The following is a 16,909-nucleotide window of genomic DNA, read 5'->3' as shown; positions in this document are numbered from 1 at the left end:
GTTCCTTTCAGGGTCTAGTTTCCAAAATGGGGTCACTTGTGGGGGGTTTCTACTGTTAAGCCACATCAGGGGCTCTGCAAACGCAACGTGACGCCCACAGAGCATTCCATCAAAGTCTGCATTTCAAAACGTCACTACTTCACTTCCGAGCCCCGGCATGTGCCCAAACAGTGATTTACCCCCACATATGGGGTATCAGCGTACTCAGGAGAAACTGGACAACAACTTTTGGGGTCAAATTTCTCCTGTTACCCTTGGGAAAATAAAAAATTGCAGGCTAAAAGATCATTTTTGAGAAAATAATTTTTTTTTTATTTTCATGGCTCTGCGTTATAAACTTCTGTGAAGCACTTGGGGGTTCAAAGTCCTCACCACACATCTAGATTAGTTCCTTTGGGGGTCTAGTTTCTAAAATGGTGTCATTTCTGGGGGATCTCCAATGTTTAGGCACACAGGGGCTCTCCAAACGTGACATGGTGTCCGCTAATGATTGGAGCTAATTTTCCATTTAAAAAGTCAAATGGCGTGCCATCCCTTCCGAGCCCTGCCGTGCGCCCAAACAGTGGTTTACCCCCACATATGGGGTATCAGCGTACTCAGGACAAACTGGACAACAATATTTGGGGTCCAATTTCTCCTATTATCCTTGGCAAAATAGGAAATTCCAGGCTAAAAAATCATTTTTGAGGAAAGAAAAATTATTTTTTATTTTCATGGCTCTGCGTTATAAACTTCTGTGAAGCACCTGGGGGTTTAAAGTGCTCAATATGCATCTAGATAAGTTCCTTGGGGGGTCTAGTTTCCAAAATGGGGTCACTTGTGCGGGAGCTCCAATGTTTAGGCACACAGGGGCTCTCCAAACACGACATGGTGTCCGCTAACAATTGGAGCTAATTTTCCATTCAAAAAGTCAAATGGCGCGCCTTCTCTTCCGAGCTCTGCCGAGTGCCCAAACAGTGGTTTACCCCCACATATGAGGTATCGGCGTACTCGGGAGAAATTGCCCAACAAATTTTATGATCCATTTTATCCTACTGCCCATGTGAAAATGAAAAAATTGAGGCGAAAAGAATTTTTTTGTGAAAAAAAATTACTTTTTCATTTTTACAGATCAATTTGTGAAGCACCTGAGGATTTAAAGTGCTCACTAGGCATCTAAATTAGTTCCTTGGGGGGTCTAGTTTCCAAAATGGGGTCACTTGTGGGGGAGCGCCAATGTTTAGGCACACAGGAGCTATCCAAACGCGACATGGTGTCCGCTAACGATGGAAATAATTTTTCATTCAAAAAGTCAAATGGCGCTCCTTCCCTTCCGAGCCTTACCATGTGCCCAAACAGTGGTTTACCTCCACATGTGAGGTATTGGTGTACTCAGGAGAAATTGCCCAACACATTTTAGGATCCATTTTATCCTGTTGCCCATGTGAAAATGAAAAAATTGAGGCTAAAAGAATTTTTTTGTGAAAAAAAAGTACTTTTTCATTTTTACGGATCAATTTGTGAAGCACCTGGGGGTTCAAAGTGCTCACTATGCATCTAGATAAGTTCCTTGGGGCGTCTAGTTTCCAAAATGGGGTCACTTGTGGGGGAGCTCCAATTTTTAGGCACACGGGGGCTCTCCAAACGTGACATGGTGTCCGCTAAAGAGTGGAGCCAATTTTTGATTCAAAAAGTCAAATGGCGCTCCTTCCCTTCCAAGCCCTGCCGTGCGCCAAAACAGTGGTTTACCCCCACATATGAGGTATCAGCGTACTCAGGACAAATTGGACAACAACTTTCGTGGTTCAGTTTCTCCTTTTACCATTGGGAAAATAAAAAAATTGTTGCTAAAAGATAATTTTTGTGACTAAAAAGTTAAATGTTCATTTTTTCCTTCCATGTTGCTTCTGCTGCTGTGAAGCACCTGAAGGGTTAATAAACTTCTTGAATGTGGTTTTGAGTACCTTGAGGGGTGCAGTTTTTAGAATGGTGTCACTTTTGGGTATTTTCAGCCATATAGACCCCTCAAACTGACTTCAAATGTGAGGTGGTCCCTAAAAAAAATGGTTTTGTAAATTTCGTTGTAAAAATGACAAATCGCTGGTCGAATTTTAACCCTTATAACTTCCTAACAAAAAAAAATTTTGTTTCCAAAATTGTGCTGATGTAAAGTAAACATGTGGGAAATGTTATTTATTAACTATTTTGTGTCACATATCTCTCTGGTTTAACAGAATAAAACTTCAAAATGTGAAAATTGCGAAATTTTCAAAATTTTCGCCAAATTTCCGTGTTTATCACAAATAAATGCAGAATTTATTGACCTAAATTTACCACTAACATGAAGCCCAATATGTCACGAAAAAACAATCTCAGAACCGCTAGGATCCGTTGAAGCGTTCCTGAGTTATTACCTCATAAAGGGACACTGGTCAGAATTGCAAAAAACGGCAAGGTCTTTAAGGTCAAAATAGGCTGGGTCTTGAAGGGGTTAATACAAGTTCTATCCTTGAAGGTACTAGGAAAGGCACTGCACTTTGTGTCCAGGAATTTAGTTCCATTTTTCCAACGGAGTTATCAATATAAAGTCTAAAGAAAGTTCACTAAGAGCAAAAAGCAAAGTTCAAAAAGCAGTCTTTCCGGAGCTTTGATTTAGTGCCTCCGGGCTGATAAAAAGTTCAAGAATATGCAAGAAGTTCATACAGACAAGTCTCTGTAGGTACTGGGCTTAAACGTTGCAGAATGATAACAATGACTATAGTTTTATAGTTGGTAATCCGCATACCTGGCCGGTAATTGACCCTGGGTACTACGCTGTGATCTACGTAATAGCGGTATCTCTTCATGTGGTGTACTACTGTCTACTGCAGATGTAGTATCTGCCCGCTCTGCTAAAGATAATTCCATGACTATGGAGTTGGCAAGTCCACCGTGAATGGGATTACTCTGATCAGGAATCTGTTCTTCCTGGCCTGGAACCTCCTGTAGTACGGGGTCAGCCTCTTCCTGTCTTGGGACTTCTGGTATTGGGTTCGGTGTTGGGTAAAAGGCCACCATGGGAACCACTACTGCACCATGGTATGTTAGTAGGGTTTTGGGAAAGTCTCCTATACAGGTGTGATACATTTCCTCTTCTTTTTCCTTTACTGGTTGGACCTGCATGGGTTGAATAACTTCTGGTTCTGGCTGGACAACTTCTGGCTCTTTCAATGCTTCCGGACATAATTTAAGATTGTCTCTTGACACTAGTACAGATGTTAAGCCCCCATTTTTGTTAATGAGACACATTTTAGGTACATCCATTCTTGTTGGTAAAACTGTGTAGGGTACGGCTTCCCACTGATTGTCTAGTTTATTGGTTCGACGATTTCTCTTGAGCACTTGGTCACCCGGTCTTAATGGGGTCGCTAGAGCATTCTGGTTGAAAGTTCGCTCTTATCTTTCTCTAGTTTGCTGAAGGCTTCTTTCCACACTCTCTTGCACTTGGCGATACTGCTTTTGCCGTATGATATCCCGATTGGAGTCTTGAACTTCTGCGTCTGGTTTCAGAATTCCCATTTCTAGATCGATTGGTAATTGGCCGGGTCTTGCACGCATAAGGTAAGCTGGGGTGCAATTGGTGGAGCTCACCGGGACATGATTATACAGATCCACCAAGTCAGGCAATTTCTCTGGCCATTGATTCCTTTCTGTCTCAGGTAAAGTCTTTAGTAGGTCTATTACAATATGGTTCATCTTCTCGCATAAGCCGTTTGTTTGTGGATGATAGGCCGTCGTCCGGATCTTTTTGCAACCATACATATTACAGAATTCTCTGAAGATCTCTGATTCAAAGGCTGTACCTTGGTCGGTGAGAACCTGTTCCGGATATCCATGGGGTCTACAAAAGTACGTTTGGAACGCTTTGGCTGCTGTTTTTGCTGTCAGATCTTTTACGGGTACTACTACCAAGAAGCGTGAATAATGGTCCACGATGGTCAAGGCATAGACATAGCCGGACCGGCTTGGTATTAACTTCACGTGGTCTATGGCTACAAGTTCAAGTGGTTGTTTGGTGATTATGGGCTGCAGTGGTGCTCTTTGGTTCTTTTGATCGTTTCTTCTGAGGTTGCACGGGCCACAATTTCTGCACCACTGTTCGATTGATTTTCTCATCCCGACCCAATAAAATCTTTCTCTTAGAAGTACTTCTAACTTTTTCCAACCGAAGTGACCAGCACCATTATGGTAAGCTTCGAGGACCATCTTGACATCTTGTTTAGGCACGATAATCTGCCAAACCAATTCATGTGTTTTCGGATTGGTGTACCTTCTACAGAGCTTCTCTTGATACAGGAACATTTTGCCTCTCTCTTTCCAGAGTTGATGCGTCTCTTCTGGGGCAACCTCATCGGGATATGCACTTTGGTCAGTTAACAGTTCCTTCACCAACTTCACAGCCGGATTGCTGTCTTGGGTGTCAGCACATCTATGGTGTGCTAACGGATTGAAATTCACCTCTTGTTGTTTCTGATAGGTACTTGACTGATGATGTTTTGCCTTGGGATGATGGAAGGCTGGTAGTTCAATTTCTTCAAGCTCCCCCGTTTCTTCTTCTACATCTCTCAAGTGTGGCATCCGGGATAGGGCATTAGCATTTCCATTCTTGCGACCTGCTCGATACTTGATCTTGAAGTTGTAATTAGATAACCGGGCTATCCATCGCTGTTCTAACGCACCTAATTTGGCTGTGTCCAGGTGGGTCAACGGATTGTTGTCAGTATAGACAATAAATTCTGCAGCGGCCAGATAGTGTTTGAAACGTTCAGTCACAGCCCAAACTACTGCCAGTAGTTCCAATTTGAAGGAGCTATAATTTTCTGGATTTCTTTCAGTAGGCCGGAGCTTTCTACTTGCAAAGGCGATGACTTTCTCCCGACCTTCTTGCTTTTGTGACAGCACCGCTCCTAGTCCCACATTACTGGCATCGGTGTAGAGGATGAAAGGTTGATGGTAATCTGGGTATGCCAGAACCTCTTCTCCGGTTAGTGCCTTCTTTAGTTGTTCAAAGGAGTCTTCCCTTTCGTCGTTCCACTGAAAAGGAGGGTTTCGGTTTGAAGGTTTCTTCGTCTGCCCTACCAAGGCGTCTTGCAAGGGTGCTGCCAACTTGGTAAATCCTTTTATAAATCTGCGATAGTAACCCACCAATCCCAGGAATTGCCTCATTTCTTTTGCGCTGGTAGGTCTCGGCCAATCCCTTATGGCGGTTATTTTCTCGGGATCCGGTGCTACTCCCTCCGAACTCACGATGTGTCCCAGGTACTGTACCTTTGGCTTGAGAAGGTGACATTTGGATGGCTTGATTTTCATGCCATACCTGGATAAGGCTTCGAACACTTCTGCCAAGTCTTTTAAGTGTTGTTCGTAAGTCTTTGAGTAGACGATCACATCATCTAGGTACAGGAGGACGGTCTCAAAGTTCTTGTGTCCGAGGCAGCATTCCATCAGCCGCTGGAAGGTACCGGATGCATTGCAGAGTCCGAACGGCATGCGATTAAATTCACTTAGACCCATTGGTGTGGTGAATGCCGTCTTTTCCTTATCTCTCTCAGCCACAGGGACTTGCCAATACCCGCTTGTTAAGTCTAAGGTGGAAAAATAATTAGCAGATTTCAAAGCAGTCAAGGACTCTTCTATCCTAGGCAAGGGGTAGGCGTCTTTATGGGTGATGTTATTAATCTTCCGGTAGTCTACGCACATTCTCATGGTTCCGTCTTTTTTTTTTGACAATCACTAGAGGAGCCGCCCAGGGGCTACAGCTGTCTCTTATTACCCCGGCCTGTTTCATATCCCTCAGCATATCTTTTGCACATTGATAGTGAGCGGGCGGTATGGGTCTATATCTTTCTTTTATTGGGGGATGGTCACCGGTGGGGATTGTGTGTTCTACCCCTTCTATCCGTCCGAAGTCCAATGGGTGTTTACTGAAGACTTGTTCATATTCCGTCACTAGCCTATACACCCCTTGTTTTTGATGGGTAGGTGTTGAATTTATGCCCACGTGTAGCTGTTGGCACCAATCCTCCAATTCTCCATCTGAGCCGTTGACTTCCACCTGACAGGTTGGTTCTAAGGGCTCAATGGTTGTGATGGCATTGTTGTCAACAGTATATAGCTTTGCCACTGTAGCATACCTTGGCAAAGTGACCTCTTCCTCTCCACAGTTCAAAAGTCGTACCGGCACTCGTCCCCGGTGTACCTCGACTACCCCTCGTGCTGTGAGTATAGTGGGCCTGCTGTCGGTGTACACTGGTTCTATTAAGGCTTGATAATCTCGTCCCTTAGTACCAATGGCTGCTCTACACCATACCATCATTTCTGTTTTTGGTGGGATTACAATAGACGTTGGATCACTTACCCTCACGCTGCCGATTTCTCCACCTGCAACTTCTACCTGTTGCCTTAACATCAATGCTTTTATTTCCCTCCGGAGAACTCTCTGTTGGCAGGATTGGGCAGTTTCAGCAATTTGCTGTAAGACAGAAATAACTTCGGAAAAGCAGTTCTCTAACACATTCATTCCTATCAATACAGTTGGTTCACAGTTCCGCCGGTCAACATCAACAACAATTATACCCTGTTTCTTCAATTCTACTTTACCAATCTTTATGGTCATCTCTCTGAATCCTAGTTTCGGTACCAACTTACCATTACTGGCCCATATATCTAGTTCAACATCAGAGGGCCCTTTATCAATATCTGCATCAGCCCAGTACCTCTTATAAAGGATATACGGTATAGATGAAATCTGGGAACCTGTGTCCAGCAAAGCGTTGAGGGGAATTCCGTCCAGCACGATAGGGATAATGGGTCGTCCTCCGATGTACCTGTCGTGCCAGGGTGTTGGGCCTTGAAAGTTCATTCCTGCGAAGCGGCCCGCATTCCCAGGGGATTCCCGTTTAAATCACAATCTCGTGCAAAGTGGCCTGACTGCTGGCAACGGCGGCAAATGGGCTGTCCATCCGGTTGGTAGCGGTCGCGGGGTCGTCCTCTCCATGTCGGGTATCTCCGGGGTCTCATCCATGGAGCATCTTCTCTATGGTTTGCCAACTCCATCTTGGGTCCTCTCATCTCCTGCATGGTTTTGGCCATTGAAGCAACAATATCAGTTAAAGAGTCAAGCTTTTGTTGAAGAGCCTCATTAGTACTGGGCCCCAGGGGCTTAGCAATGGCCCCGGACATAGCTGATGTCACTGGCACTCCCTGTTGTTGAGGAGCCTCTGCCATGGGTTGCGCAGGCTCCTGATCCCGAGGTGCCTCTGCCAGCTGGAGACGTATAGCGCTCTCCTTTAATTGGGCAAATGTCAATTCAGGGTTCTTAAAAACAAGCATGCTCACATGCCCCCGGTGAGAAGGGGTGTAGAGTCCCTCAATAAATTGATCTCTTAGCAGTTTATCCGCTCCGGTGTTAAAAATGGGTTCAGCCAGTGTAAGTGATTTAAGGGCTTCCTGCAGGTTTAAGGCAAAGTCTCTCACGCCCTCATTAACTTTTTGTTTGCAATTAAAGAATCGTACTTTAGCTTTGCTGCTGGCAGTGGTTTCAAATGTAGCTTTTAATCCAGCAAATATGTGTTCAACAGTGCCTTTTAGATCAGCTGCCCATGCTGTGACTTCTCGCTTAGCATGGCCACTTAACTGCATCATCAGGAGACTAACACGCTGAACTTCACCCACGGGGAACATGTTAAAATGGGCCAGCATCTTTTCTCTGAAATCGTCAAGGGTATTAGGCTCACCTTCATACATTGGAAGCCAAGGGCCACCCGGGGTATATGGCATCAGCACCGGCATGATGGGCGCCACTCCTTGCACCGCTGCACTACCGGACTCTCTATCGACACTCTGTCTTTCAGCTGCATTAGCGTCGCCGGGTGCTGCGGCGTCTCCGTGCTGCGACATACTGTGCCCCCTTAGTTAATCCGGACCCTTCCGGTCCTCCGCTTCCGTCGGGATAGTGTAGATTCGTTCCGCTGTGCAGCAGGATTGGTTTTCCCCTTGCTCTGACGTCAGAGCGCTCAGCTTGGTGCCGCCCACAATGACACGCCCCCTGCTGCTCCCGCCCGCCGCGCGCTCTGTAATGGCGGATTCTGAAGTTTTTCAGTCAGATTGGGGCTCAGGTAATGGCGTAACTCAATTAACAGTCTCGTGCCTAACGGTTATGAGGTGATGGCGGCCATCTTTACTCCATTATAACCAATGGGGAAAAGTCACTTTCAATAGTTTTTAATGGGAAATGGAATTTTCTTTAATAAAGTCAGTTTTCAAGATTTTTCATCCAAGTTTTCACAGTTTTGGGCTCCAATCACGGCACACAATACCCGGTATACGGGCTGGCTGGATCCTGTTCGTGACGCCAATTGTGACGCCCAGGAGACCGGGATACCCAGCACCGGACCAATGGAGTCTGTCTCTTGAGGGGGATGTCACGGGTGGCTTGACCCGGTGCTGTGGCCTCAGGCAATGCACAGTGTAAGGGTATCGTGAGGGAACAGGCACTTACTTGATCAGCAGCAGGTTCTCCCAGCGGTGACGATCCCGATCCTGGATAGATGGCTATTGTCCAAATGAAAGACTGAGGCACTGAAACGTTTAACCAGTTTACTTTAACATAAAAGGATTTACAACCAGTCCTGTCACCGGAGTCTGTATGGGAACTCTGAGTTACTTTGACCCTGCCGGGGTCTTCGCCTCTTATTGTGCGCAATTTCTGTGTGGCCCTGCTGCTGTATGTGAACTGGCTGCCGGCCCAATCTGTCCCCTCCGGGTCCTGGTTCGACAGGGCAACCCGAGTCCTTTTATCGGTTTACCCCCTCTGGGAGTACCACTGAACTCTGTGTCTGTTGCTGCGTCCGGCCCTAGTGAAGCTGATATCACCTCACGTTTTTCCGGTTGCTGTATTATATATAATGAATACAGCCACGGATCCGGTATCCGTCTTTGCGCCTGTTCTGGGTAGTGATTAATGCTACCCGGTTCTCACAATGTCCTTTCTCTATCCCTCTTCTCCTCAGGCCGGTGATTTAGGCCTGGTAACAGTCACAGGGCTGTTAGATATTCAACTGTATGACCTCTCACTTTCAGCTCCTTGGCCCAACTGCCATTTCTTCTCTCAGACCAGAATGGATCAAGGGGAGTCTCTGGAGCTCCCCCTTCTGGCCGGAGGTGGTAGTGCAGTCTTGCTATTTTAGTATTTGTATTTACTGTCAGTAACTATTTTTGTGGCAAATACCCCTAGGGGTGCCACATTATCGCTAGCCAGGACGCTGCAACGTCACGGATCGCTAGTGATATCGTTTAGTGTGAAGGTACCTTTAGTTCCTCCTCTGCAGTGTACATCACACCCACCAGCACTAGGACAATCAGTTTAGCTTAGTGTCAGTAGGAAGTGGACACAGGTCTTTCATTAGACCCAGATCTACCTCAGTGTGCGTCGTTTTCTTTCAGATGGATCTTCTCCTTTACCTCTGGAGGGATACAGTGTGAACGGTCACTACTGTACTCCCACGTAGAGACTGAGTACCGCATGTACTGCCACCCCGTATCCTCATAGTGTTTAGGTGATCCGGATGCGGTCCTTGCCCTCGTCTCCTACTCACTTGCCCACCAGAGCCTGTCAGTTTAAGGAGGCATGGACGTCCCTCAGACTCAGATTCTCAGATGTCTTCAGTATGGAGAGGTATATCTCCCTTTCTCTCTCTCTCTCTCCGCCATATTCCGGTCCATAGGTGTCAGAGCAGAAGAGTCCAGTAATAAAGAAAGAAGAGAATAAAGAAAGATGAAGTTAAGAAGATATAGAGGAAGATGGATGAAAATAAAAAAGGAGAGAATGAATGAGTGTTACCTCCCCCTCCCTCTCTTTCCAATAATTTTTATTCAGGGTTTCTACTCTTTATGGGGCCTGTTTTTCACCTTTATTCTGGCGGTTACCTGACGGTGTGATGTTTGACACTGTTCTCAGTTCTGGATCATCGCTCCCTTGTCCTTGCAAGGGCTACAGCCAGGGCTTCGTGCCACCCTCCCCTGCTCCTGGGGCTTCTACCACTAATTTAGGCCCCGGCTTTAGTGCGGCCTAGTCCCAGTGTTTGGCCCCGCCCCCTTCAGTGTCTTCGGGTGGGCTCTCCTCCTGCCCGTTGATGACACACCTCCTCTTCCTGGCTCCGTCAGTTAGGTCTTTTCCCCTCATACAGAATTTGAGGAGCTACTTTCCAAGGAACTGGACAACCCAACCAGCCGCTTCCAAAATGGGAAGTGCGTCTGTATTCTATATCCCTTCTCTCCTGAGCTCACTGAGAACTGGATCACTTCTCACTGTGCCCTGCCTTTGCCTCCACCTGGGTGGCAAATTCTGTAGCCGCATGGGCTAAGCTGCTCCGTCAGGGCATTCTTTCTGGAGCCCGACTGGAGGAATTGGCTGACCTCGTCGACCAAATTACTCTTGCAGGGAAGTACATGGTATCCGCCTCACTGGACGTCGCTGCTCGGGCGTCCAGCAATTCTCGTCTTGACTATTGTAGCTCTCTATTAATCGGCCTCCCTCTTACCAAACTCTCCCCGCTCCAATCTGTCCTGAATTCTGCTGCCAGGATTATATTCCTTACCAACCGTTACACCGATGCCTCTACCTTGTGCCAGTCATTACACAGGTTACCCATCCACTGCAGAATCCAGTACAAAACTATTACCCTCATCCACAAAGCACTCCATGGCTCAGCACCACCCTACATCTACTCCCTGGTCACAGTCTACCACCATACCCGTGCTCTCCGTTCTGTTAATGACCTGAGGTTAGCATCATCAATAATCAGAACTTCCCACTCCCGTCTCCAAGACTTTTCACGTGCTTCGCCAATTCTTTGGAATGCACTACCCAGGTTAATACGATTAATCCCCAATCCCCACAGTTTTAAGTGTGGCCTAAAAATGCATTTGTTCAGACTTGTCTACCACCTCAATGCATTAACCTAACTATCTCTGTGTGGCTCATTCAAAAAAAAAAAAAACATAATCAGGTTCCTCACATCATGTTCTCATAAAATTCATGCAGTTAATAGCCCTTGTTGTCTGTACTGCTACATTCTTAGGCTGATAACTGGTTCATGCAGCTTTACATGAACACCCGATCCTTACACTATGGCTGGTCCGAACAACGAAAGCAATTGTTACCATCCACCTCTCGTGTCTCCCTTTTTCCTCATAGTTTGTAAGCTTGCGAGCAAGGCCCTCACTCCTCTTGGTATCTATTTTGAACTGTGATTTTGTTATGTAATGTCTATTGTCTGTACAAATCCCCTCTATAATTTGTAAAGCGCTGCGGAATATGTTGGCGCTATAGAAATAAAATTATTATCGTGGCCATCCAAAGGACCATTTGGCTTAAGGCATGGCAGGCGGACTTATCCTCAAAGAAGTCCCTTACCTTTACAGGGTTCCCGTCTGTTTGGCTCCAAGTTGGACCTAATTATTAAGGAGGCCACCGGAGGGATGAGCTCTCACCTTCCTCAGGCCTAGCCTCGCCGTTCTCCTTTGTCACGTGAGTTTCGGCACTTTCGACGTTCCCCTTCAACGGAAGAGTTCTCCCACCAAGAGAAGTCACAGGCTCGCCAGGTTAGGAAAAAGGTTTCCTTTAAATCCTCCTCCAGGCATTCCCATGATGCGAGGAGTAGAACCCCCAGGAACAGTCCTGGTGGTTTTTCCTCCGCATGACTCGTCGTGGATCTAGGTTTACCGAACGGAGGACTGTCTTTGTCTTTTCAGGAGGGAGTCTCTTCATTCAGTAATTGCTTCTTGGGAACCACAGGAGATTTTTGTTCCATGGAGACCTTTTTCCATGTCCATTTTTTTCTTCAGGGCATCAGAGATTCCTGCGTTTTGCAAGGTGCGGGTTCTTTTTCATTTTGCCATCTTAGGGCTATCGACCACTCCCAGAGTCTCGCAGGGACTGTGGAAGCGATTTTACACGTTCTGAGGATCACAGGTTCAGTGCTTTTCCCGTACCATGCCAACATTCTCATCATGGCTCTGTCCGTCATTCTTGATTCCCTTCCTTTCGTGCGGCTCAGACTCATCCTCCGTAGCGCCCTCTCATCAGATTTTATTTCCTGGTTAGGGGCAATGTGCGTCTATCCATCTAATGCCGCACCACCCCCTTTTTCGGACCATGGGCTCGTGTGTAGAAGCCTTCCGGCGTCCGGGTCAGCGATTGCTTGTTGGATCTGTACAGCAATTGTAGGTTTACCGGGTCAGTGCAGAGCATCTTCTTCAGGGTTTAAGGCACACTCTACCAGGGCAATGGGCGCCTCCTGGCGGTACACATAGTACCTCTGCCCTGCAGCTCTGTAGAGCGGTAATCGGTCCTCCACATGTTCGCAAAACTTTCTCAGTGTCCCTGCCTACACTTTGGCGGATGCCAGCTTAGGTAGAAAGATCTTGCAGGCAGCGGTGGTGAGTTCTCCGACCTGTTTGTAGTTTTTCTGTTGTTCTCTCCCCTTGGGGACTGCTTTGGGACGTCCCGTGGTTTCCTGTGTCCCCCAATCAAGCGATAGAGAAAACAGGATTTTTGGTTGCTTACCGTAAAATCTGTTTCTCGGAGCCTTCATTGGGGACACACACCCTCCCAAGTTGAACAGGTCTGTTTACTGTATTATATTGTTTCACTTTGAGTTTGTGTTTTCTTTCTCTTTTATATGTTGCTTCTCCTACTGCTTTTTCACTAACTGATTATCCTAGTGCCGGTCGGTGGGTGTACACTGTGAAGGAAGAGCTAACTTTTTTGTGCATAGTGGCAGCAGCATACACCCATGATTTTCTGTGTCCCCCAATGAAGGCTCAGAGAAACAGATTTTACATAAATATCAGATGGATCACAAGTAGTATTTTATGGGCCTGTAATGGTAAATTAACCCCCAAGGACAGACCCCGCATATATGTACCACTGGATGGATTTTTGCAGAAACTCAAAGCCTAGCCCTTGGATATCAGCGGCTGAGGTGCTGTTTGCAGCGCCGTAGGTCTGTATGACAATTAGCCCCAGTACGTGGAGATAATCTGCCGGCGTCTGTGTGCACAATCAGTGCGAATATGTAGCAACTACTTAATGTCATTAATTATTTTGTGCACAACCAACAGAAAATCTGCACAGTAGCTTGTTCAAATGGATGTGGATTTTTGTTTTTGAGGATTTTTTGTGTGAAATCTTTTCAAGTGATCAGAAAGTATTCAGACCCTTTGCTCAGTATTGAGTAGAAGCCCCCTTTTGAGCTAGTATAGCCATGAGACTTCTTGGGAATGATGCAACAAGTTTTTCACACCTGGATTTGGGGTTCCTCTGCCATTCTTCCTTGCAGATCCCCTCCAGTTCCATCAGGTTGGATGGTGAACTTTGGTGGACAGCCATTTTCAGGTCTCTCCAGAGATACTCAATTGGGTTTAGGTCAGGGCTATGGCTGGGCCAGTCAGGAACGGTCACAGAGTTGTTCTGAAGCCACTCCTATGTTAGCTGCGTGCTTAGGGTCATTGTCTTCGGCCAAGTCTGAGGTCCAGAGCACTCTGGAAGAGGTTTTGATCCAGGATATCTCTGTACTTGGCCGCATTCATGTTTCTTTCAATGGCAACCAGTTGTCCTGTCCCTGCAGCTGAAAAACACCCCCATAGCATGATGCTGCCACCACCATGTTTCACTATTGGGATTGTATTGGGCAGGTGATGAGCAGTGCCTGGTCTTCTCCACACATACTGCTTAGCATAATCACCAAAAAGGTCTATCTCCGTCTCATCAGACCAGAGAATCTTATTTCTCATATTCTGGGAGTCCTTCGTGTGTTTTTTTGCAAACTCTATGCGAGCTTTCATATGTCTTGCACTGAGGAGAGGCTTCCGTTTGGCCACCTGGTGGAGGGCTGCAGTGATAGTTGACTTTGTGGAACTTTCTTCCATCTCCCTACTGCATCTCTGGAGCGCAGCCACAGTGATCTTGGGGTTCTTCTTTACTTCTCTCACCAAGGCTCTTCTCCCACGATTGCTCAGTTTGGCTGGACGGCCAGGTCTAGGAAGACTTCTGGTGGTCCCAAACTTCTTCCATTTAAGGATTATGGAGGCCACTGTGCTCTTAAAAACCTTGAGTACTGCAGAAATTCTGTTGTAATCTTGGCCAGATCTGTGCCATGCTACAATTCTGTCTCTGGGCTACTTGGCCAGTTCCTTTGACCTCGTTTGGTCTGACATGCACTGTGAGGTCTTATAAAGACAGGTGTGTTCCTTTCCAAATCAAGTCCCATCAGTTTAAATAAACACAGTGGGACTACAATGATGGAGTAGAACCATCTCAAGGAGGATCACAAGGAAATGGACAGTATGTGACTTAAATATGAGTGTCTGAGCAAAGGGTCTGAAAACTTATGACTAACCATGTGATATTTCAGTTTTTCTTTTTTAATACATTTGCAAAAAATTCTACATTTCTGTTTTTTTCAGTCAAGATGGGGTGTAGAGTGTACATTAATGAGAAAAAAATGACCTTTTTTGAATTTACCAAATGGCTGCAATGAAACAGAGTGAAAAATTTAAAGGGGTCTGAATACTTTCCGTACCCACTGTACCTCTGTGCACCTCCAACGCATCCTGTAGTGTGGAGTGCTGCTCTTATGGAAGCATTACATTGCTTGGCGCAAATCTGGTTCTTCACAGGCGCACAATGAATGTCAGACTCATTGCTCCTGTACAGATCTGTGAATGGCCATTTGGCCTTAAATTGGAACCTGTGTCTTTCTCTTGCTTTTTCTCTTGCTTTTACTTTCTTTCTCTCGCTATTTCTCTCTCTCGCATTTTTTCTCTTGCTCTTTCTCCCTTTCTCTTCCTTTCCTTCTCTCTCTTTCTCTTGCTCTCTCGCTTTTTCTCTTTCCCTTGCTCTCTCTTGCTTTCTTTGTCACTTCCTTACTCTCTCTCACTTTTTCTTTTGCTCTTTCTCTTCCTTTCCTTCTCTTGCTCTTCCGCGCTTTCTTTCGTTCTCTCATTCCATATATAGATATATATGTAAGATCATGACCTAATAATGTCTGTTTTGAACACAGAGAACGGAGAAGTTGTTGGAAACCATTGATCAGCTTTACCTGGAGTATGCGAAAAGAGCTGCACCATTTAACAACTGGATGGAAGGAGCGATGGAAGATCTGCAGGACACCTTCATTGTTCATACCATTGAGGAGATCCAGGTATTCCAATTGTTATGTTGCATCAAGAAAGGACAATGATCAAATATGAGTTTGGCTACTGACAAATGTCAGCATGTTTTGGGGTCTAAACAATAAGGGTATGTGCACACGTTGCGGATTTTGCGGCAGATCCACAGCGGATTGGCCGCTGCAGATTCGCACCAGTTTTCCATGCTTTGTACAGTACTATGTAAACCTATGGAAAACAAAATCCGCAGTGCACATGCTGCGGAAAAACACATGCTGAAACATAGCGTTGTTTATTCCGCAGCATGTCAATTCTTTGTGTGGATTCCGCAGTGGTTTACACCTGCTCCATAAAAGGAATCCGCAGGTGAAAAACCGCAGGTGGAATCCGCACAAAAACCACAAAAAAAACACCTTAAATCCGCAAAAAAAAAAAACCACGGTAAATCCGCAGTGCGGATTTCCTGCGGATTTACCAAAATCAGTCCAGAAAAATCTGTAGAGTAATCCGCAGCGTGTGCACATAGCCTAAGGGTACCGTCACACTATACGATTTACCTACGATCACGACCAGCGATATGACCTGGCCGTGATCGTAGGTAAATCGTAGTGTGGTCGCTGGGGAGCTGTCACACAGACAGCTCTCCAGCGACCAACGATGCCGAGGTCCCTGGGTAACCAGGGTAAACATCGGGTAACTAAGCGCAGGACCGCGCTTAGTTACCCGATGTTTACCCTGGTTACAAGCGTTAAACTAAAAAAAAACAAACAGCACATACTTACATTCTGGTGTCCGTCAGGTCCCTTGCCGTCTGCTTCCCGTACTCACTGACTGCCGGCCGTAAAGTGAAAGTGAAAGCACAGCCGCTGTGCTCTGCTTTCACTTTACGGCCGGCAGTCACAGTGCTGGAAGCAGACTGCAAGGGACCTGACGGACACCAGAATGTAAGTATGTGCTGTTTGTTTTTTTTTAGTTTAACGCTTGTAACCAGGGTAAATATCGGGTAACTAAGCGCGGTCCTGCGCTTAGTTACCCGATGTTTACCCTGGTTACAAGCGAACGCATCGCTGGATCGCATCGCTAGATCGGTGTCACACACACCGATCTAGCGATGACAGCGGGAGATCCAGCGATGAAAGAAAGTTCTAAACGATCTGCTACGACGTACGATTCTCAGCAGGATCCCTGATCGCTGCTGCGTGTCAGACACAGCGATATCGTAACGATATCGCTGGAACGTCACGAATCGTACCGTCGTAGCGATCGAAATGGCAGTGTGTGACGGTACCCTAAAGGTTGCTGTTAAGTTTAAACAACCCATCTTCAAATTAAAGGTGTCATTAGAAAACATGGCTGCTTTGTTTAAATAATCTCATTACACTTGTGCATGTTAAAGCTCCGCTCTTTTGAAGGGAATCGGACTGAGATGCAATACTGCACACGACCTGTGCACTGGCATGGCACTGCTGTTGTAATAGATGAGCCATGTATTTGTAATCCCTTACAAACCCTGTAGGGTTGTGGCAGAGAAAAGCTGATAGCAAGGGAATCTTCTACAGATGCTTTTTCTTGGTAAGCTGGCATTTCAAGAGATATTTCCATTTCTTTATGTATATATATATATATATATATATATATATATATATATATATATATATATATATATATATATATATATATATATATATATATATATATATATATATATAGTACAGTG

At 45.8% G+C, this 16,909-nt stretch overlaps 1 protein-coding gene across 5 annotated transcripts in view; it reads left to right on the top strand.

Annotated features, from left to right (window-relative positions):
• ACTN1 (actinin alpha 1) overlaps positions 1–16,909 on the top strand; it is a 146,324-nt gene that overhangs the window by 101,008 nt on the left and 28,407 nt on the right. For all 5 annotated transcript variants that reach the window (XM_069732279.1, XM_069732296.1, XM_069732291.1 and 2 more), the window contains exon 14: positions 15,084–15,224. In XM_069732279.1, the coding sequence (XP_069588380.1) occupies positions 15,084–15,224 (141 nt within the window). The remainder of the gene's footprint in view (positions 1–15,083; positions 15,225–16,909) is intronic.

The sequence above is a fragment of the Ranitomeya imitator genome, chromosome 1 (assembly GCF_032444005.1).
Source record: "Ranitomeya imitator isolate aRanImi1 chromosome 1, aRanImi1.pri, whole genome shotgun sequence".
Taxonomy (NCBI): domain Eukaryota; kingdom Metazoa; phylum Chordata; class Amphibia; order Anura; family Dendrobatidae; genus Ranitomeya; species Ranitomeya imitator.
This window is presented reverse-complemented; position numbering and strand designations above follow the sequence as displayed.